Here is a 24,630-nt window from a genome sequence, read left to right on the forward strand (position 1 = left end):
GTTAAGGAATCGGCTCTCTGAGTTGATTGGCCTATAAGTCAAACAAAGAAAATGTCATATGATTTGGCCCAAGTACTAAATGATATAACATGATTATTATGTTTTTGGTGAATGAAGCAATTCATTTTGAACACATAGGCTTGAAACCCAGACACCGCTTTTTTTCCTGCGTGCATTCTCATTTAAACGCATTGACCCAGATGTCCCGCTGTGGCCAGGTTTGGCGAGAACAGTCACGCACAAACCTCAGCGCACAATAAAGAGCGTGAGCGACGCTTTTTTTGGTGGGTTCCCAGTGTTAAGCCCTGTATACAGTTTACAGTTTAGGCATTTAATCCAGAGCGATTTACAGTAAGCAAGGACACAAGATAATACATCATTATACATCATAATACACATAAAACATTAACACATCAAATGCATAAAAATAGTAATCTAAATAAAGTAATACATAAGTAAACCAATAATCTAATAATAACTAATACATACGTAAACCAAGAACCTATCATCAGCCTACCCCAGCCTATACTTTCACTACGAATAGTGAAAATAGAAACCTACAAGCTCACAACATGTCGCATTGTGACGCACTGTGAGCTTGTGGATTGGCTATTTTTAGAAAATGTGAAAATGATAAATTTCCTCCTATAATGACATTTACAAAATGGGGATGCCAGGTTGAAAGTGGTTAACATTCTACCATCTCTTCTCCTCCTTAGATTTGACCTGGAGGATCTACGACAGCTGTGCGAGCTGTACTCAAGCCAGACAGAGAACGAGGGTGAAGGAGCAGGAGAAGACGGCCCAGGTCAGGAGCATCAATCGGGAGTAGAGGAGGCCTTCCGGGAGCTGCTTCGCTCCATGTGGACCGAAGAAGACGAGGACGATGATGGGAGAGGAGGGAATGAAGAGAGGGATCCAGATACAGAAATGGATGAAGGCAGGCTCGCCGGCGGCGTCACATCAGGTGACGGAGAGATGCCCGACGAACATGTGAACGAGGAGGAGATCGAGGAGATCTACGAGTTTGCCGCCACGCAGAGAAAGAGAGAAGAGGAGAGACGGGAGGGAGACCTGGACTCTGAGACGGAGAGAGATGATGAAATCATGAGACCAGTCGTCACAGAACCTCAAAGGGGATCAATGGGTTCCGAGGAAAAAAGCCCTCATGGAAGCCCCCAATGTGACCTGAACGTTAGCCTGGATCGCAGCTACAACCGGCTCTTCTCAGAATCCTGGGGTGCTTACGAGGAAGACTCCTCCTCCCAACAACCCGAGAAACAAAATGCCGCCTCGCAAAAACGACAACATTGCCCTTCGTCTCGCAAACTCGCGTCCTGCCTCCAGTCCTCGGTCTCAGCCATTGAACTCATCGACATATCCATAAGCCCCCCCTCCAGTGTGTCCAACATGCCTGTGCCCGGTTTGTCCCCTGCTGCTGTGAGTGAAGCTGAGGCTTTAGGAAGAGGAGATGTTGACGTGTTGGATGTGCCCAAGGCGTTCTTCAAAGATCAAGTCTGTCCTCGGGAAGGAGGAGTTTCTCCAAAGCAAGAAAGCCAGGGCCGTCTGAGTATAAGCTCGTGCAACGCTCTTGCTTCACGTCCAAGTAGTAAAGAGCCTGAACTGGTCGTTTTGTCTGACTCTGAGGAGGAGATGGAGACTGGTCCAGCTGCTGTCTGTTCCCTAAGTCCCTCTCCGCCTTCCCCTTACACAAGCCAACACGGCCACAGCTACACCCAGATCAAAACTCTGCCAAAAGTGAAACACGTAGAAAACAATCAAGAGTCGTGTAACTCTAACGCCCCATCATCTCCAGTGCCAGACCTAGATCAACCCGGACTTTGCTCTGCTGGTTTGGACCCGAGTCCAATGGACTGCTCTCCGGAAGTGTCCTGGCTCATCCCGGCCACGCCAGAACCCCACAGCAGAAGCACCAGCACCAGTTCTACTCAGACCTACAGCAGTATGCGGCGGTCGCAACTCTTCCCAAAAACCAGCTCTTCATCTTTGTCGTCCTCACAGTCCGCTTCCCCCTCTCGTTCGCTGTCGTTAAAGAACAGACCTCACACCTCCGTCAGTCCGCTCAGACCCAGAGGTTCTGATCACATTACTCGGGCAGACGGCAGCGGCGTTGACTCCAGCAGCCACTCTCCTGTATGTACAGTACCTCCTTCCCCACCCTTTAGACCCTCCAGCTTTGCTCGTTCCCAACCCGTCCCTCTCCAACAGGGTGACTCTATACAGGGCACACCTCTCCACAAACACTGTCCAGCTTACAGCAGCACACCCCTGAATATGGATCTACCTCAGACCCCGGCTCTTGCTGTGGCCTCCCCACTCCTTAGCGACCACGATAGGGAAACGTCTACAAGGAGAGGGAGCGCGCTCTCCCAGAGCCCGGAGAAGAGAGCTCTGGGGACCCTTCATCTCTCCCTGTCTGAAAACCCGGTGTCCCAGCCTTCATCCCTTCACAGATGTCCTCCAAGTCCACCCGGGGACAGCGTGTCCTCCAGTCATACTAGATGCTCTAGTCAGTCTGACTACCATGAAGGCAGCAAAGCAGCAGAGGTAACTGGAGAGAACCCAGAGGGGAGTGAGGAAGGGGAGAGAGTGTCTGAAGTAGAGGAAAAGGGGACAGACACGGAGAGACTGAATGATTCCGCTAGGTCGGTGAAAGAAGATACGGAGGCGGCGGACATTTCTGAATCCAGTTTTCAGCAGAGTTTCATGGCTATGGAAGACCCTCCCATGGTTTTCGATGACTCTTGGGGCCTCAATGCAGGGGCTGATGAAGATGACGTCCCCAGTGTACGCTTCAGTCTGAGGCTGGAGGACAGTGGAGGTGCCAGCCCGCTTCAACGCAGTGCAGGAGGTGGGGAAATGATGGGGTTTTCCACTCCTACCACCACACGGTCCCCTAGACCCCGATCTCAATCTCCTACACATGCTGGCGCTTCCTTTACCCCTTCTCCACCTCCACACATCAGCCCTACCACGACCAAGGTCAATGCCAGCCTCCTGGAATCCAAGATATGGGATAGCTGGGAGGAGGAAGAGGAGGAGGAAGCTCTTACACTGTCTCAGAGAGTGAACCCTGCATCCCCATTCAAAACACCAGGTAACTGCAGCACTGCAATGAAGTAACATTTCTGTCATATTTTTAAGGTGCCATGTTAACTCATTCACTGCCAGGCTTATTTCAAGCTAGTTGATCCATATGCCAAAGGCATTTTGGGTCAAACGGAGAAAAAAATTTCTCCGTTTACATTTTAACATTGAAGTGGATGGAGAAATAACTTTTTGAAAATCGTTTTCTCCTAGTTCCTTTGAGATTCAAAAGAAAAAAAAATAACAAAAAAATAACAAAACCGTTTTTTTTAGGAGACGTCAAAAGACGTCATTGGCACTAATGGCACACTGAAAACGGCCGTCAAAAGACGTCATTGGCACTATATGAGTTAAGCAAATCTGATGACATTTAATAATAACATATTCCCGACGGTTGTCGTCTCCTCTCTGTAGTGACGTCCCGCAGCAGAAAGCGACCTTCCTTGGTCCCCATCACCCCGATGCCCAGCTACTCTGACATGGACACGCCAGACCTCAAGAACAAACTCAACAGGTCAGTCGGTTCATGTTCAACCCCATATAGAAAAGGACGGCTAACAAAAGGTTACTATGGGTTTTTACCAGAGGCGTCATTTCATTAAAAAAAACTAAATGGTGGCAAAACAGAAGAAGTTGCATACGGCAATTAATTTATGGTTGCAGACAAGACAACACGTGTCTATAACAGTGTTTATCAAACCAGAATATTTCATTCTGCGTGTTCCCAATTTTACATTGATTAACTTAGAGTAATGATGAATAGATAAGCCCTAAGAATTTTTACCGATTAACCGGTTAAAAAGCCTATTAACGGAACATAGCAAATTCACAATTTTGGGTGTAATGTGCATGAGATAGAGGTGTAAGCCATGTCCTAAAACCAAGCTTAACACCTCTCACACCCACATAGTATGTCACAGAATCACTGAAAATGTGCTGCTGTGATTTGAGCATGCCAGTTATTGTTTTTATGTCTCCCTTGTCTTTAAAACCAGACTCATCAGGAGGGGAACAACCCCCAGTTCAGTCAGATCAGCAAAAATATATAAAATAACTGCATTTTAAGTCAAATGCAAACGCTAGGGGGTGTCCCCCTGGGACCCCAAATGATCAAGGCTATAAAGCCGGGAGTATATCGTTGCTGTCGGGCAGAAACCTCCTATCTCCATATTTGTAAATTAATGTCCTACTTGATCATATTACTCTACAGCGTCACACAAAAGCAGATCAAAAGTAGCAGATCCACAAGCTCGAAACGTGGCGTGAAGCGACACGTTTTGAGCTTGTAGTTCTGCTACTTCTGCTATTTTTTTATTTTGAACCCTGAAAACTAACAGTTTTGGACATATGAGGTTTCCACCCGACAGCGACAATATCCAACTAGACGCGTCGCAATTCTGGGCAATTGCAAAGTGTGGTTGCGCCGACGCCGGTCGCGGCCGCCGGGACTTGAGGAATACGCTTGGAGGAATACCGTCGGAGGCCGCGCGACGTGCCATTCGAATTTGGTGATGATTGGATCCTGCGTTCATGATACATGGCGTTTTGATTTTAAGAAATAGGCCCCTCCCACTAAATAAATAGGCCCCTCCCACAAATGTAGCGGGCCAATGACATCGTCCTGTAACTCCTGAGATCACCTGCTTTTCATTTTGAGAGGAGTGATCCCCCCAAAAATCATGTTTTTGCATCAAACGGTTACGTTTTGTGCATTTGTGGCGCCCCCTGTGGATCAAAGTGGAAATGCTTTTGGAGATTTGTTGAGTAAACCACCCTCGACATTTGATTCAAATTTGGGATTGACCGGACGTTTCGTTCGTGATTTTTGGCCTTTTTGGTAAAACGGGCCCCTCCTACTAACTTCGGAAGCCATTTACGGACGAACGGTACGGACTATCAAAATTCTGTTTCATCCAGATTATCGCATGGGTCCAGAGATCATGTGTACTGATTTTTGTGAAATTTGGAGAAAATATGTGGGAGGAGGAGCTAAAAGTGTGTTTTGAAGAAAATTCAAAATGGCGGAAAATCTATCCTGACGCAAATGGGCGTGGCCTATATGGGGAGTTGCGTCATGACCCAAGGAATCTAGGGGGAAAGAGATTTTTATTCTAGGACCTACGGTTCAAAAGTTATAGGCCAAAACGTAAAGTGGGCTGTTATAGCGCCACCATGAGGCCGACTGGTGTAATGTTTTTTTAAAAAATAATTTCGGACTAAATCATGAACCTCCCCACCAAATCTGGTAACTCTAGCTCTTACGGTTTCTGAGAAAAAAATACTTGAATTTGAGTTTTTTCACTTTTCCATTAAAGTGGATGGGGACATTTAATGCACTAATAAATCAATATCAATAAAACTATGCAACCAATCTCTTAACAAAATACAAGCAGACGATTCCCGGTGAGGCCGGTCATTTTGACATATGGCACTAAATTGGGAAAAATAAACTGTGGGAGGAGATGCGGTTGAAAAAATTGTTTATCTAGAGATAAAGTTTCTGTAAAACAATAGTCTGGTTGCCCATTCGGGCAACCACACTAACTAGACGCGTCGCAATTATGGGAAATTGCAAAGTGTGGTTGCGCCGACGCCGGTCGCGGGTCGCCCCCTCCGGGACTTGAGGAATACGCTTGGAGGAATACCGTCGGAGGCCGCGCGACGTGCCATTCGAATTTGGTGCTGATTGGATCCTGCGCTCGTGATACATGGCGTTTTGATTTTAAGAAATAGGCCCCTCCCACTAAATAAATAGGCCCCTCCCACAAATATAGCGGGCCAATGACATCGTCCTGTAACTCCTGAGATCACCTGCTTTTCATTTTGAGAGGAGTGATCCCCCCAAAAATCATGTTTTTGCATCAAACGGTTACGTTTTGCGCAGTTGTGGCGCCCCCTATGGATCAAAGTGGAAATGCTTTTGGGGATTTGTTGAGTAAACCACCCTTGACATGTGATTCAAATTTGGGATTGACTGGACGTTTTGTTCGTGATTTGTGGGCTTTTTTGTAAAACGGGCCCCTCCCTCTAACTTTGGAAGCCATTTACGGACGAACGGTATGGACTATCAAAATTCTGTTTCATCCAGATTATCAAATGGGTCCAGAGATCATGTGTACCGATTTTTGTGAAATTTGGAGAAAATATGTGGGAGGAGGAGCTAAAAGTGTGTTTTGAAGAAAATTCAAAATGGCGGAAAATCTATCCTGACGCAAATGGGCGTGGCCTATATGGGGAGTTGCGTCATGACCCAAGGAATCTAGGGGGAAAAAGATTTTTATTGTAGGACCTACGGTTCAAAAGTTATAGGCCAAAAACGTAAAGTGGGCTGTTATAGCGCCACCATGAGGCCGAATGGTGTGATTATTTATTTAAATAATTTCGGACTAAATTATAAACCTCCCCTCCAAATCTGGTAACTCTAGCTCTTACGGTTTCTGAGAAAAAAATACTTGAATTTGAGTTTTTTCACTTTTCCATTAAAGTGGATGGGGACATTTAATGCACTAATAAATCAATATCAATAAAACTATGCAACCAATCTCTTAACAAAATACAAGCAGACGATTCCCGGTGAGGCCGGTCATTTTGACATATGGCACTAAATTGGGAAAAATAAACTGTGGGAGGAGATGCGGTTGAAAAAATTGTTTATCTAGAAATAAAGTTTCTGTAAAACAATAGTCTGGTTGCCCATTCGGGCAACCACACTAACTAGACGCGTCGCAATTCAGGGCAATTGCAGAGTGTGGTTGCGCCGACGCTAGTCGCGGGTCGCTGCCGCCGGGACTCGAGGAATACGCTGGGAGGAATACCGTCGGAGGCTGTACCAATTACATTGTTACGTAACTCCTTAGATCACTTGCGTTTCATTTTGAGAGGATTGATCCCCCCAAAATAAGGTTTTTGCATCAAACGGTTACATTCTGAGCATTTGTGGCGCCCCCTATGGATCAAAGTGGAAATTATTTTGGGGATTTGTTGAGTAAACCACCCTCGACATGTGATTCAAATTTGGGATCGATTGTATGTTTCGTTCGTGATTTTTGGCATTTTTGGTAAAACGGGCCCCTCCCACTAACTTTGGAAGCCAATTGCGGACGAACGGTAAAGACTATCAAAATGCCGTTTGGATAGGTTTATCGCATAGGTCCATAGATCACGTTTACCGATTTTTGTGAGATTTGGGAAAAATCTGTAGGAAAAGGTGCAAAAAGTGTGTTTTGAAGAAAATTCAAAATGGCGGAAAATCTTTCCTGACGCAAATGGGCTTGGCCTATATGGGGAGATGCGTCGTAACCCAAGGAATCCAGGGGAAAAGAGATTTTTATTCTACGACCTACGGTTCAAGAGTTAAAGGCCAAAACGTAAAGGCGGCTGTTATAGCGCCACCATGAGGCCGAATGGTGTAATTATTTGTATAATAATTTTGGACTAAATTATGAACCTCCCTTCCAAATCTGGTAACTCTAGCTCTTACGATTTCTGAGAAAAAAATACTTGAATTTGAGTTTTTTCACTTTTCCATTAAAGCGGATGGGGAAATTTAATGCACTAATAAATCAATATCAATTAAACTATTTAACCAATCTCTTAGCAAAATACAAGCGCACGATTCCCGGTCAAGACGGTCATTTTGACATATGGCACGAAATTGGGGAATAAAAACTGTGGGAGGAGATGCAGTTTGAAATATTGTTTATTAACATTGTTCAAGAACAATGTTAATACTAGACGCGTCGCAATTCAGGGCAATTGCAAAGTGTGGTTGCGCCGACGCGGGTCGCGGCCGCCGGGACTCGAGCAATACGCCTGGAGGAATACCGTCGGAGGCTGCGCCAATTACATTGTCACGTCACTCCTGAGATCTCTTGCGTTTCATTTTGAGAGGATCGATCCACCCCGAAATAATGTTTTTGCATTAAACGGTTACATTTTGCGCATTTGTGGCGCCCGCCTATGGATCAAAGTGGAAATGCTTTTGGGGATCCGTTGAGTAAACCACCCTTGACATGTGATTCAAATTTGGGATTGACTGGAGGTTTCGTTTGTGATTTTTGGCCTTTTTTGTAAAACGGGCCCCTCCCGCTAACTTTGGAAGCCATTTAAGGACGAACCGTAAGGACTATCAAAATTCAGCTTGGAGACGTTTATCGCATGGGTCCAGAGATCATGTGTACCGATCTTTGTGAAATTTGGACAAAATATGTGGGAGGAGGAGCTAAAAGTGTGTTTTGAAGAAAATTCTAAATGGCGGAAAATCTATCCAGACGGAAATGGGCGTGGCGTACATGGGGAGTTGTGTCATGACCCAAGGAATCTAGGGAAAAATAAATTTTGATTTTACGACCTACGGTTCAAGAGTTATAGGCCAAAAGGTAAAGTGGGCTGTTATAGCGCCACCATGTGGCCGACTGGTGTGATTTTTTTTTGAATAATTTTGCAATAAACTATTAACCTCCCCTCCAAGTCATTTAACTGTAGCCCTTATGGTTTCCGAGAAAAAAATACTTGAATGGGAGTTTTTGCAATTCCCATTAAAGTGGATGGGGAAATTTAATGCACTAATAAATCAATATCAAAAAATCTATCCAAACGCAAATGGGCGTGGCCTATATGGGGAGTTGCGTCATGACCCAAGGAATCTAGGGAAAAATAAATTTTGATTTTACGACCTACGGTTCAAGAGTTATAGGCCAAAAGGTAAAGTGGGCTGTTATAGCGCCACCATGTGGCCGACTGGTGTGATTTTTTTTTAAATAATTTTGCAATAATCTATTAACCTCCCCTCCAAGTCATGTAACTGTAGCCCTTATGGTTTCCGAGAAAAAAATACTTGAATGGGAGTTTTTGCAATTCCCATAAAAGTGGATGGGGAAATTTAATGCACTAATAAATCAATATCAAAAAATCTATCCAGAAACCTAAATTATGAACCTCCCCTCCAAATCTGGTAACTCTAGCTCTTACGATTTCAGAGAAAAAAATACTTGAATTTGAGTTTTTGCACTTTTCCATTAAAGTGGATGGGGAAATTTAATGCACTAATAAATCAATATCAATTAAACTATTTAACCAATCTCTTAGCAAAATACAAGCGCACGATTCCAGGTCAAGACGGTCATTTTGACATATGGCACGAAATTGGGGAATAAAAACTGTGGGAGGAGATGCAGTTTGAAATATTGTTTATTAACATTGTTCAAGAACAATGTTAATACTAGACGGGTCGCAATTCTGGGAAATTGCAAAGTGTGGTTGCGCCGACGCCGGTCGGGACTCGAGGAATACGCTGGGAGGAATACCGTCGGAGGCTGCGCCAATTACATTGTCACGTCACTCCTGAGATCACTTGCGTTTCATTTTGAGAGGATTGATCCCCCAACATAAGGTTTTTGCATCAAACGGTTACATTTTGAGCATTTGTGTGCGCCCCCTATGGATCAAAGTGGAAATTCTTTTGGGGATTTGTTGAGTAAACCACACTTGACATGTGATTCAAATTTGGGATTGACTGGACGTTTTGTTCGTGATTTGTGGGCTTTTTTTGTAATACGGGCCCCTCCCGCTAACTTTGGAAGCCATTTACGGACGAACGGTATGGACTATCAAAATTCTGTTTCGGTCCAGATTATCGCATGGGTCCAGAGATCATGTGTACCGATTTTTGTGAGATTTGGGAAAAATCTGTAGGAAAAGGTGCAAAAAGTGTGTTTTGAAGAAAATTCAAAATGGCGGAAAATCTATCCTGACGCAAATGGGCGTGGCCTATATGGGGAGATGCGTCGTGACCCAAGGAATCCAGGTGAAAAGAAATTTTGATTTTACGACCTACGGTTCAACAGTTATAGGCCAAAACATAAGGGGGGCTGTTATAGCGCCACCATGTGGCCGAATGGTGTGATATTTTTTTTAATAATTTCGGACTAAATTATAAACCTCCCCTCCAAATCTGGTAACTCTAGCTCTTACGGTTTCTGAGAAAAAAATACTTGAATTTGAGTTTTTTCACTTTTCCATTAAAGCGGATGGGGAAATTTAATGCACTAATAAAACAATATCAATTAAACTATTTAACCAATCTCTTAGCAAAATACAAGCGCACGATTCCCGGTCAAGACGGTCATTTTGACATATGGCACGAAATTGGGGAATAAAAACTGTGGGAGGAGATGCAGTTTGAAATATTGTTTATTAACATTGTTCAAGAACAATGTTAATACTAGACGCGTCGCAATTCTGGGAAATTGCAAAGTGTGGTTGCGTCGACGCCGGTCGCGGGTTGCCGCCGCCCGGACTTGAGGAATATGCTTGGAGGAATACCGTCGGAGGCCGCGTGACGTGCCATTAGAATTTGGTGCTGATTGGATCCTGTGTTCGTGATACATGGCGTTTTGATTTGAAGAAATAGGCCCCTCCCACTAAAATAAATAAAAATGTAGCGGGCCAATGACATCGTCTTGTCACTCCTGAGATCACCTTTTTCAATTTGAGAGGAGTGATCCCCCCAAAAATCATGTTTTTGCATCAAACGGTTACGTTTTGCACAGTTGTGGCGCCCCCTATGGGTCAAAGTGGAAATGCTTTTGGGGATTCGTTGAGTAAACCACCCTCGACATGTGATTCAAATTTGGGATCGATTGGACGTTTCGTTTGTGATCTTTGGCATTTTTGGTAAAACGGGCTCCTCCCACTAACTTTGGAAGCCAATTACAGATGAACGGTAAGGACTATCAAAATGCCGTTTGGATAGGTTTATCGCATGGGTCCATAGATGACCTGTACCGATTTGTGTGAGATTTGGACAAAATTTGTAGGAAAAGGAGCAAAACGTGGGAGGAGATGCGGTTTGAAGTTTTTCAGTTTCTCTATAACAATAGTTTGGTTGCCCTGTTAGGGCAACCACACTAATAAGGACTGTGGCGCCCCCTATGGATCAAAGTGGAAATGCTTTGGGGGATTTGTTGAGTAAACCACCCTCGACATATGATTTAAATTTGGGATTGACCGGACGTTTCGTTCGTGATTTGTGGGCTTTTTTGTAAAACGGGCCCCTCCCGCTAACTTTGGAAGCCATTTACGGACGAACGGTAAGGACTATCAAAATGCCGTTTGGATATCTTTTTTTATTCTATTCTATGACCTACGGTTCAAGAGTTATAGGCCAAAACGTAAAGTGGACTGTTATAGCGCCACCATGAGGCCAAATGGTTTGATTATTTTTTAAATAATTTCGGACTAAATTATGAACCTCCCCTTCAAATCTGGTATCTCTAGCTCGTACGGTTTCTGAGAAAAAAATACTTGAAATCTAGTTTTTTTATTTTCCCATTTTCCATTGAAGTGGATGGGGAAATGTAATTCACTAATAAATTAATATCAATTAAACTATTTAACCAATCTCTTAGCAAAATACAAGCGCACGATTCCAGGTCAAGACGGTCATTTTGACGTATGGCACGACATTGGGGGATGAAAACTGTGGGAGGAGATGCGGTTTGAAGTTTTTCAGTTTCTCTATAACAATAGTTTGGTTGCCCTGTTAGGGCAACCACACTAATAAGGACTGTGGCGCCCCCTATGGATCAAAGTGGAAATGCTTTGGGGGATTTGTTGAGTAAACCACCCTCGACATGTGATTTAAATTTGGGATTGACCGGACGTTTCGTTCGTGATTTGTGGGCTTTTTTGTAAAACGGGCCCCTCCCGCTAACTTTGGAAGCCATTTACGGACGAACGGTAAGGACTATCAAAATGCCGTTTGGATATCTTTATCGCATGGGTCCATAGATCACGTGTACCGATTTGTGTGAGATTTGGACAAAATTTGAAGGAAAAGGAGCAATAAGTGTGTTTTGAAGAAAATTCAAAATGGCGGAAAATATATCCTGACGCAAATGGGCGTGGCCTATATGGGGAGCTGCGTCATGACCCAAGGAATCTAAGGAAAAAAATATTTTTATTCTATGACCTACGGTTCAAGAGTTATAGGCCAAAACGTAAAGTGGACTGTTATAGCGCCACCATGAGGCCAAATGGTTTGATTATTTTTTAAATAATTTCGGACTAAATTATGAACCTCCCCTTCAAATCTGGTATCTCTAGCTCGTACGGTTTCTGAGAAAAAAATACTTGAAATCTAGTTTTTTTATTTTCCCATTTTCCATTGAAGTGGATGGGGAAATGTAATTCACTAATAAATTAATATCAATTAAACTATTTAACCAATCTCTTAGCAAAATACAAGCGCACGATTCCAGGTCAAGACGGTCATTTTGACGTATGGCACGACATTGGGGGATGAAAACTGTGGGAGGAGATGCGGTTTGAAGTTTTTCAGTTTCTCTATAACAATAGTTTGGTTGCCCTGTTAGGGCAACCACACTAATAAGGACTGTGGCGCCCCCTATGGATCAAAGTGGAAATGCTTTGGGGGATTTGTTGAGTAAACCACCCTCGACATGTGATTTAAATTTGGGATTGACCGGACGTTTCGTTCGTGATTTGTGGGCTTTTTTGTAAAACGGGCCCCTCCCGCTAACTTTGGAAGCCATTTACGGACGAACGGTAAGGACTATCAAAATGCCGTTTGGATATCTTTATCGCATGGGTCCATAGATCACGTGTACCGATTTGTGTGAGATTTGGACAAAATTTGAAGGAAAAGGAGCAATAAGTGTGTTTTGAAGAAAATTCAAAATGGCGGAAAATATATCCTGACGCAAATGGGCGTGGCCTATATGGGGAGCTGCGTCATGACCCAAGGAATCTAAGGAAAAAAATATTTTTATTCTATGACCTACGGTTCAAGAGTTATAGGCCAAAACGTAAAGTGGACTGTTATAGCGCCACCATGAGGCCAAATGGTTTGATTATTTTTTAAATAATTTCGGACTAAATTATGAACCTCCCCTTCAAATCTGGTATCTCTAGCTCGTACGGTTTCTGAGAAAAAAATACTTGAAATCTAGTTTTTTTATTTTCCCATTTTCCATTGAAGTGGATGGGGAAATGTAATTCACTAATAAATTAATATCAATTAAACTATTTAACCAATCTCTTAGCAAAATACAAGCGCACGATTCCAGGTCAAGACGGTCATTTTGACGTATGGCACGACATTGGGGGATGAAAACTGTGGGAGGAGATGCGGTTTGAAGTTTTTCAGTTTCTCTATAACAATAGTTTGGTTGCCCTGTTAGGGCAACCACACTAATAAGGACTGTGGCGCCCCCTATGGATCAAAGTGGAAATGCTTTGGGGGATTTGTTGAGTAAACCACCCTCGACATGTGATTTAAATTTGGGATTGACCGGACGTTTCGTTCGTGATTTGTGGGCTTTTTTGTAAAACGGGCCCCTCCCGCTAACTTTGGAAGCCATTTACGGACGAACGGTAAGGACTATCAAAATGCCGTTTGGATATCTTTATCGCATGGGTCCATAGATCACGTGTACCGATTTGTGTGAGATTTGGACAAAATTTGAAGGAAAAGGAGCAATAAGTGTGTTTTGAAGAAAATTCAAAATGGCGGAAAATATATCCTGACGCAAATGGGCGTGGCCTATATGGGGAGCTGCGTCATGACCCAAGGAATCTAAGGAAAAAAATATTTTTATTCTATGACCTACGGTTCAAGAGTTATAGGCCAAAACGTAAAGTGGACTGTTATAGCGCCACCATGAGGCCAAATGGTTTGATTATTTTTTAAATAATTTCGGACTAAATTATGAACCTCCCCTTCAAATCTGGTATCTCTAGCTCGTACGGTTTCTGAGAAAAAAATACTTGAAATCTAGTTTTTTTATTTTCCCATTTTCCATTGAAGTGGATGGGGAAATGTAATTCACTAATAAATTAATATCAATTAAACTATTTAACCAATCTCTTAGCAAAATACAAGCGCACGATTCCAGGTCAAGACGGTCATTTTGACGTATGGCACGACATTGGGGGATGAAAACTGTGGGAGGAGATGCGGTTTGAAGTTTTTCAGTTTCTCTATAACAATAGTTTGGTTGCCCTGTTAGGGCAACCACACTAATAAGGACTGTGGCGCCCCCTATGGATCAAAGTGGAAATGCTTTGGGGGATTTGTTGAGTAAACCACCCTCGACATGTGATTTAAATTTGGGATTGACCGGACGTTTCGTTCGTGATTTGTGGGCTTTTTTGTAAAACGGGCCCCTCCCGCTAACTTTGGAAGCCATTTACGGACGAACGGTAAGGACTATCAAAATGCCGTTTGGATATCTTTATCGCATGGGTCCATAGATCACGTGTACCGATTTGTGTGAGATTTGGACAAAATTTGAAGGAAAAGGAGCAATAAGTGTGTTTTGAAGAAAATTCAAAATGGCGGAAAATATATCCTGACGCAAATGGGCGTGGCCTATATGGGGAGCTGCGTCATGACCCAAGGAATCTAAGGAAAAAAATATTTTTATTCTATGACCTACGGTTCAAGAGTTATAGGCCAAAACGTAAAGTGGACTGTTATAGCGCCACCATGAGGCCAAATGGTTTGATTATTTTTTAAATAATTTCGGACTAAATTATGAACCTCCCCTTCAAATCTGGTATCTCTAGCTCGTACGGTTTCTGAGAAAAAAATACTTGAAATCTAGTTTTTTTATTTTCCCATTTTCCATTGAAGTGGATGGGGAAATGTAATTCACTAATAAATTAATATCAATTAAACTATTTAACCAATCTCTTAGCAAAATACAAGCGCACGATTCCAGGTCAAGACGGTCATTTTGACGTATGGCACGACATTGGGGGATGAAAACTGTGGGAGGAGATGCGGTTTGAAGTTTTTCAGTTTCTCTATAACAATAGTTTGGTTGCCCTGTTAGGGCAACCACACTAATAAGGACTGTGGCGCCCCCTATGGATCAAAGTGGAAATGCTTTGGGGGATTTGTTGAGTAAACCACCCTCGACATGTGATTTAAATTTGGGATTGACCGGACGTTTCGTTCGTGATTTGTGGGCTTTTTTGTAAAACGGGCCCCTCCCGCTAACTTTGGAAGCCATTTACGGACGAACGGTAAGGACTATCAAAATGCCGTTTGGATATCTTTATCGCATGGGTCCATAGATCACGTGTACCGATTTGTGTGAGATTTGGACAAAATTTGAAGGAAAAGGAGCAATAAGTGTGTTTTGAAGAAAATTCAAAATGGCGGAAAATATATCCTGACGCAAATGGGCGTGGCCTATATGGGGAGCTGCGTCATGACCCAAGGAATCTAAGGAAAAAAATATTTTTATTCTATGACCTACGGTTCAAGAGTTATAGGCCAAAACGTAAAGTGGACTGTTATAGCGCCACCATGAGGCCAAATGGTTTGATTATTTTTTAAATAATTTCGGACTAAATTATGAACCTCCCCTTCAAATCTGGTATCTCTAGCTCGTACGGTTTCTGAGAAAAAAATACTTGAAATCTAGTTTTTTTATTTTCCCATTTTCCATTGAAGTGGATGGGGAAATGTAATTCACTAATAAATTAATATCAATTAAACTATTTAACCAATCTCTTAGCAAAATACAAGCGCACGATTCCAGGTCAAGACGGTCATTTTGACGTATGGCACGACATTGGGGGATGAAAACTGTGGGAGGAGATGCGGTTTGAAGTTTTTCAGTTTCTCTATAACAATAGTTTGGTTGCCCTGTTAGGGCAACCACACTAATAAGGACTGTGGCGCCCCCTATGGATCAAAGTGGAAATGCTTTGGGGGATTTGTTGAGTAAACCACCCTCGACATGTGATTTAAATTTGGGATTGACCGGACGTTTCGTTCGTGATTTGTGGGCTTTTTTGTAAAACGGGCCCCTCCCGCTAACTTTGGAAGCCATTTACGGACGAACGGTAAGGACTATCAAAATGCCGTTTGGATATCTTTATCGCATGGGTCCATAGATCACGTGTACCGATTTGTGTGAGATTTGGACAAAATTTGAAGGAAAAGGAGCAATAAGTGTGTTTTGAAGAAAATTCAAAATGGCGGAAAATATATCCTGACGCAAATGGGCGTGGCCTATATGGGGAGCTGCGTCATGACCCAAGGAATCTAAGGAAAAAAATATTTTTATTCTATGACCTACGGTTCAAGAGTTATAGGCCAAAACGTAAAGTGGACTGTTATAGCGCCACCATGAGGCCAAATGGTTTGATTATTTTTTAAATAATTTCGGACTAAATTATGAACCTCCCCTTCAAATCTGGTATCTCTAGCTCGTACGGTTTCTGAGAAAAAAATACTTGAAATCTAGTTTTTTTATTTTCCCATTTTCCATTGAAGTGGATGGGGAAATGTAATTCACTAATAAATTAATATCAATTAAACTATTTAACCAATCTCTTAGCAAAATACAAGCGCACGATTCCAGGTCAAGACGGTCATTTTGACGTATGGCACGACATTGGGGGATGAAAACTGTGGGAGGAGATGCGGTTTGAAGTTTTTCAGTTTCTCTATAACAATAGTTTGGTTGCCCTGTTAGGGCAACCACACTAATAAGGACTGTGGCGCCCCCTATGGATCAAAGTGGAAATGCTTTGGGGGATTTGTTGAGTAAACCACCCTCGACATGTGATTTAAATTTGGGATTGACCGGACGTTTCGTTCGTGATTTGTGGGCTTTTTTGTAAAACGGGCCCCTCCCGCTAACTTTGGAAGCCATTTACGGACGAACGGTAAGGACTATCAAAATGCCGTTTGGATATCTTTATCGCATGGGTCCATAGATCACGTGTACCGATTTGTGTGAGATTTGGACAAAATTTGAAGGAAAAGGAGCAATAAGTGTGTTTTGAAGAAAATTCAAAATGGCGGAAAATATATCCTGACGCAAATGGGCGTGGCCTATATGGGGAGCTGCGTCATGACCCAAGGAATCTAAGGAAAAAAATATTTTTATTCTATGACCTACGGTTCAAGAGTTATAGGCCAAAACGTAAAGTGGACTGTTATAGCGCCACCATGAGGCCAAATGGTTTGATTATTTTTTAAATAATTTCGGACTAAATTATGAACCTCCCCTTCAAATCTGGTATCTCTAGCTCGTACGGTTTCTGAGAAAAAAATACTTGAAATCTAGTTTTTTTATTTTCCCATTTTCCATTGAAGTGGATGGGGAAATGTAATTCACTAATAAATTAATATCAATTAAACTATTTAACCAATCTCTTAGCAAAATACAAGCGCACGATTCCAGGTCAAGACGGTCATTTTGACGTATGGCACGACATTGGGGGATGAAAACTGTGGGAGGAGATGCGGTTTGAAGTTTTTCAGTTTCTCTATAACAATAGTTTGGTTGCCCTGTTAGGGCAACCACACTAATAAGGACTGTGGCGCCCCCTATGGATCAAAGTGGAAATGCTTTGGGGGATTTGTTGAGTAAACCACCCTCGACATGTGATTTAAATTTGGGATTGACCGGACGTTTCGTTCGTGATTTGTGGGCTTTTTTGTAAAACGGGCCCCTCCCGCTAACTTTGGAAGCCATTTACGGACGAACGGTAAGGACTATCAAAATGCCGTTTGGATATCTTTATCGCATGGGTCCATAGATCACGTGTACCGATTTGTGTGAGATTTGGACAAAATTTGAAGGAAAAGGAGCAATAAGTGTGTTTTGAAGAAAATTCAAAATGGCGGAAAATATATCCTGACGCAAATGGGCGTGGCCTATATGGGGAGCTGCGTCATGACCCAAGGAATCTAAGGAAAAAAATATTTTTATTCTATGACCTACGGTTCAAGAGTTATAGGCCAAAACGTAAAGTGGACTGTTATAGCGCCACCATGAGGCCAAATGGTTTGATTATTTTTTAAATAATTTCGGACTAAATTATGAACCTCCCCTTCAAATCTGGTATCTCTAGCTCGTACGGTTTCTGAGAAAAAAATACTTGAAATCTAGTTTTTTTATTTTCCCATTTTCCATTGAAGTGGATGGGGAAATGTAATTCACTAATAAATTAATATCAATTAAACTATTTAACCAATCTCTTAGCAAAATACAAGCGCACGATTCCAGGTCAAGACGGTCATTTTGACGTATGGCACGACATTGGGGGATGAAAACTGTGGGAGGAGATGCGGTTTGAAGTTTTTCAGTTTCTCTATAACAATAGTTTGGTTGCCCTGTTAGGGCAACCACACTAATAAGGACTGTGGCGCCCCCTATGGATCAAAGTGGAAATGCTTTGGGGGATTTGTTGAGTAAACCACCCTCGACATGTGATTTAAATTTGGGATTGACCGGACGTTTCGTTCGTGATTTGTGGGCTTTTTTGTAAAACGGGCCCCTCCCGCTAACTTTGGAAGCCATTTACGGACGAACGGTAAGGACTATCAAAATGCCGTTTGGATATCTTTATCGCATGGGTCCATAGATCACGTGTACCGATTTGTGTGAGATTTGGACAAAATTTGAAGGAAAAGGAGCAATAAGTGTGTTTTGAAGAAAATTCAAAATGGCGGAAAATATATCCTGACGCAAATGGGCGTGGCCTATATGGGGAGCTGCGTCATGACCCAAGGAATCTAAGGAAAAAAATATTTTTATTCTATGACCTACGGTTCAAGAGTTATAGGCCAAAACGTAAAGTGGACTGTTATAGCGCCACCATGAGGCCAAATGGTTTGATTATTTTTTAAATAATTTCGGACTAAATTATGAACCTCCCCTTCAAATCTGGTATCTCTAGCTCGTACGGTTTCTGAGAAAAAAATACTTGAAATCTAGTTTTTTTATTTTCCCATTTTCCATTGAAGTGGATGGGGAAATGTAATTCACTAATAAATTAATATCAATTAAACTATTTAACCAATCTCTTAGCAAAATACAAGCGCACGATTCCAGGTCAAGACGGTCATTTTGACGTATGGCACGACATTGGGGGATGAAAACTGTGGGAGGAGATGCGGTTTGAAGTTTTTCAGTTTCTCTATAACAATAGTTTGGTTGCCCTGTTAGGGCAACCACACTAATAAGGACTGTGGCGCCCCCTATGGATCAAAGTGGAAATGCTTTGGGGGATTTGTTGAGTAAACCACCCTCGACATGTGATTTAAATTTGGGATTGACCGGACGTTTCGTTCGTGATTTGTGGGCTTTTTTGTAAAACGGGCCCCTCCCGCTAACTTTGGAAGCCATTTACGGACGAACGGTAAGGACTATCAAAATGCCGTTTGGATATCTTTATCGCATGGGTCCATAGATCACGTGTACCGATTTGTGTGAGATTTGGACAAAATTTGAAGGAAAAGGAGCAATAAGTGTGTTTTGAAGAAAATTCAAAATGGCGGAAAATATATCCTGACGCAAATGGGCGTGGCCTATATGGGGAGCTGCGTCATGACCCAAGGAATCTAAGGAAAAAAATATTTTTATTCTATGACCTACGGTTCAAGAGTTATAGGCCAAAACGTAAAGTGGACTGTTATAGCGCCACCATGAGGCCAAATGGTTTGATTATTTTTTAAATAATTTCGGACTAAATTATGAACCTCCCCTTCAAATCTGGTATCTCTAGCTCGTACGGTTTCTGAGAAAAAAATACTTGAAATCTAGTTTTTTTATTTTCCCATTTTCCATTGAAGTGGATGGGGAAATGTAATTCACTAATAAATTAATATCAATTAAACTATTTAACCAATCTCTTAGCAAAATACAAGCGCACGATTCCAGGTCAAGACGGTCATTTTGACGTATGGCACGACATTGGGGGATGAAAACTGTGGGAGGAGATGCGGTTTGAAGTTTTTCAGTTTCTCTATAACAATAGTTTGGTTGCCCTGTTAGGGCAACCACACTAATAAGGACTGTGGCGCCCCCTATGGATCAAAGTGGAAATGCTTTGGGGGATTTGTTGAGTAAACCACCCTCGACATGTGATTTAAATTTGGGATTGACCGGACGTTTCGTTCGTGATTTGTGGGCTTTTTTGTAAAACGGGCCCCTCCCGCTAACTTTGGAAGCCATTTACGGACGAACGGTAAGGACTATCAAAATGCCGTTTGGATATCTTTATCGCATGGGTCCATAGATCACGTGTACCGATTTGTGTGAGATTTGAACAAAATTTGAAGGAAAAGGAGCAATAAGTGTGTTTTGAAGAAAATTCAAAATGGCGGAAAATATATCCTGACGCAAATGGGCGTGGCCTATATGGGGAGCTGCGTCATGACCCAAGGAATCTAAGGAAAAAAATATTTTTATTCTATGACCTACGGTTCAAGAGTTATAGGCCAAAACGTAAAGTGGACTGTTATAGCGCCACCATGAGGCCAAATGGTTTGATTATTTTTTAAATAATTTCGGACTAAATTATGAACCTCCCCTTCAAATCTGGTATCTCTAGCTCGTACGGTTTCTGAGAAAAAAATACTTGAAATCTAGTTTTTTTATTTTCCCATTTTCCATTGAAGTGGATGGGGAAATGTAATTCACTAATAAATTAATATCAATTAAACTATTTAACCAATCTCTTAGCAAAATACAAGCGCACGATTCCAGGTCAAGACGGTCATTTTGACGTATGGCACGACATTGGGGGATGAAAACTGTGGGAGGAGATGCGGTTTGAAGTTTTTCAGTTTCTCTATAACAATAGTTTGGTTGCCCTGTTAGGGCAACCACACTAATAAGGACTGTGGCGCCCCCTATGGATCAAAGTGGAAATGCTTTGGGGGATTTGTTGAGTAAACCACCCTCGACATGTGATTTAAATTTGGGATTGACCGGACGTTTCGTTCGTGATTTGTGGGCTTTTTTGTAAAACGGGCCCCTCCCGCTAACTTTGGAAGCCATTTACGGACGAACGGTAAGGACTATCAAAATGCCGTTTGGATATCTTTATCGCATGGGTCCATAGATCACGTGTACCGATTTGTGTGAGATTTGGACAAAATTTGAAGGAAAAGGAGCAATAAGTGTGTTTTGAAGAAAATTCAAAATGGCGGAAAATATATCCTGACGCAAATGGGCGTGGCCTATATGGGGAGCTGCGTCATGACCCAAGGAATCTAAGGAAAAAAATATTTTTATTCTATGACCTACGGTTCAAGAGTTATAGGCCAAAACGTAAAGTGGACTGTTATAGCGCCACCATGAGGCCAAATGGTTTGATTATTTTTTAAATAATTTCGGACTAAATTATGAACCTCCCCTTCAAATCTGGTATCTCTAGCTCGTACGGTTTCTGAGAAAAAAATACTTGAAATCTAGTTTTTTTATTTTCCCATTTTCCATTGAAGTGGATGGGGAAATGTAATTCACTAATAAATTAATATCAATTAAACTATTTAACCAATCTCTTAGCAAAATACAAGCGCACGATTCCAGGTCAAGACGGTCATTTTGACGTATGGCACGACATTGGGGGATGAAAACTGTGGGAGGAGATGCGGTTTGAAGTTTTTCAGTTTCTCTATAACAATAGTTTGGTTGCCCTGTTAGGGCAACCACACTAATAAGGACTGTGGCGCCCCCTATGGATCAAAGTGGAAATGCTTTGGGGGATTTGTTGAGTAAACCACCCTCGACATGTGATTTAAATTTGGGATTGACCGGACGTTTCGTTCGTGATTTGTGGGCTTTTTTGTAAAACGGGCCCCTCCCGCTAACTTTGGAAGCCATTTACGGACGAACGGTAAGGACTATCAAAATGCCGTTTGGATATCTTTATCGCATGGGTCCATAGATCACGTGTACCGATTTGTGTGAGATTTGGACAAAATTTGAAGGAAAAGGAGCAATAAGTGTGTTTTGAAGAAAATTCAAAATGGCGGAAAATATATCCTGACGCAAATGGGCGTGGCCTATATGGGGAGCTGCGTCATGACCCAAGGAATCTAAGGAAAAAAATATTTTTATTCTATGACCTACGGTTCAAGAGTTATAGGCCAAAACGTAAAGTGGACTGTTATAGCGCCACCATGAGGCCAAATGGTTTGATTATTTTTTAAATAATTTCGGACTAAATTATGAACCTCCCCTTCAAATCTGGTATCTCTAGCTCGTACGGTTTCTGAGAAAAAAATACTTGAAATCTAGTTTTTTTATTTTCCCATTTTCCATTGAAGTGGATGGGGAAATGTAATTCACTAATAAATTAATATCAATTAAACTATTTAACCAATCTCTTAGCAAAATACAAGCGCACGATTCCAGGTCAAGACGGTCATTTTGACGTATGGCACGACATTGGGGGATGAAAACTGTGGGAGGAGATGCGGTTTGAAGTTTTTCAGTTTCTCTATAACAATAGTTTGGTTGCCCTGTTAGGGCAACCACACTAATAAGGACTGTGGCGCCCCCTATGGATCAAAGTGGAAATGCTTTGGGGGATTTGTTGAGTAAACCACCCTCGACATGTGATTTAAATTTGGGATTGACCGGACGTTTCGTTCGTGATTTGTGGGCTTTTTTGTAAAACGGGCCCCTCCCGCTAACTTTGGAAGCCATTTACGGACGAACGGTAAGGACTATCAAAATGCCGTTTGGATATCTTTATCGCATGGGTCCATAGATCACGTGTACCGATTTGTGTGAGATTTGGACAAAATTTGAAGGAAAAGGAGCAATAAGTGTGTTTTGAAGAAAATTCAAAATGGCGGAAAATATATCCTGACGCAAATGGGCGTGGCCTATATGGGGAGCTGCGTCATGACCCAAGGAATCTAAGGAAAAAAATATTTTTATTCTATGACCTACGGTTCAAGAGTTATAGGCCAAAACGTAAAGTGGACTGTTATAGCGCCACCATGAGGCCAAATGGTTTGATTATTTTTTAAATAATTTCGGACTAAATTATGAACCTCCCCTTCAAATCTGGTATCTCTAGCTCGTACGGTTTCTGAGAAAAAAATACTTGAAATCTAGTTTTTTTATTTTCCCATTTTCCATTGAAGTGGATGGGGAAATGTAATTCACTAATAAATTAATATCAATTAAACTATTTAACCAATCTCTTAGCAAAATACAAGCGCACGATTCCAGGTCAAGACGGTCATTTTGACGTATGGCACGACATTGGGGGATGAAAACTGTGGGAGGAGATGCGGTTTGAAGTTTTTCAGTTTCTCTATAACAATAGTTTGGTTGCCCTGTTAGGGCAACCACACTAATAAGGACTGTGGCGCCCCCTATGGATCAAAGTGGAAATGCTTTGGGGGATTTGTTGAGTAAACCACCCTCGACATGTGATTTAAATTTGGGATTGACCGGACGTTTCGTTCGTGATTTGTGGGCTTTTTTGTAAAACGGGCCCCTCCCGCTAACTTTGGAAGCCATTTACGGACGAACGGTAAGGACTATCAAAATGCCGTTTGGATATCTTTATCGCATGGGTCCATAGATCACGTGTACCGATTTGTGTGAGATTTGGACAAAATTTGAAGGAAAAGGAGCAATAAGTGTGTTTTGAAGAAAATTCAAAATGGCGGAAAATATATCCTGACGCAAATGGGCGTGGCCTATATGGGGAGCTGCGTCATGACCCAAGGAATCTAAGGAAAAAAATATTTTTATTCTATGACCTACGGTTCAAGAGTTATAGGCCAAAACGTAAAGTGGACTGTTATAGCGCCACCATGAGGCCAAATGGTTTGATTATTTTTTAAATAATTTCGGACTAAATTATGAACCTCCCCTTCAAATCTGGTATCTCTAGCTCGTACGGTTTCTGAGAAAAAAATACTTGAAATCTAGTTTTTTTATTTTCCCATTTTCCATTGAAGTGGATGGGGAAATGTAATTCACTAATAAATTAATATCAATTAAACTATTTAACCAATCTCTTAGCAAAATACAAGCGCACGATTCCAGGTCAAGACGGTCATTTTGACGTATGGCACGACATTGGGGGATGAAAACTGTGGGAGGAGATGCGGTTTGAAGTTTTTCAGTTTCTCTATAACAATAGTTTGGTTGCCCTGTTAGGGCAACCACACTAATAAGGACTGTGGCGCCCCCTATGGATCAAAGTGGAAATGCTTTGGGGGATTTGTTGAGTAAACCACCCTCGACATGTGATTTAAATTTGGGATTGACCGGACGTTTCGTTCGTGATTTGTGGGCTTTTTTGTAAAACGGGCCCCTCCCGCTAACTTTGGAAGCCATTTACGGACGAACGGTAAGGACTATCAAAATGCCGTTTGGATATCTTTATCGCATGGGTCCATAGATCACGTGTACCGATTTGTGTGAGATTTGGACAAAATTTGAAGGAAAAGGAGCAATAAGTGTGTTTTGAAGAAAATTCAAAATGGCGGAAAATATATCCTGACGCAAATGGGCGTGGCCTATATGGGGAGCTGCGTCATGACCCAAGGAATCTAAGGAAAAAAATATTTTTATTCTATGACCTACGGTTCAAGAGTTATAGGCCAAAACGTAAAGTGGACTGTTATAGCGCCACCATGAGGCCAAATGGTTTGATTATTTTTTAAATAATTTCGGACTAAATTATGAACCTCCCCTTCAAATCTGGTATCTC

At 42.0% G+C, this 24,630-nt stretch overlaps 1 protein-coding gene across 3 annotated transcripts in view; it reads left to right on the forward strand.

Annotated features, from left to right (window-relative positions):
• The window catches only part of slx4 (SLX4 structure-specific endonuclease subunit homolog), a 48,132-nt gene that overhangs the window by 8,126 nt on the left and 15,376 nt on the right, over positions 1 to 24,630 (forward strand). For all 3 annotated transcript variants that reach the window (XM_080417100.1, XM_080417098.1, XM_080417099.1), the window contains exons 11-12: positions 720 to 3,118; positions 3,523 to 3,622. In XM_080417100.1, the coding sequence (XP_080273226.1) occupies positions 720 to 3,118; positions 3,523 to 3,622 (2,499 nt within the window). The remainder of the gene's footprint in view (positions 1 to 719; positions 3,119 to 3,522; positions 3,623 to 24,630) is intronic.

This window comes from Gymnoscopelus braueri (assembly GCF_963280865.1).
Source record: "Gymnoscopelus braueri genome assembly, chromosome: 2".
In the NCBI taxonomy this organism is placed as follows: Eukaryota; Metazoa; Chordata; class Actinopteri; order Myctophiformes; family Myctophidae; genus Gymnoscopelus; species Gymnoscopelus braueri.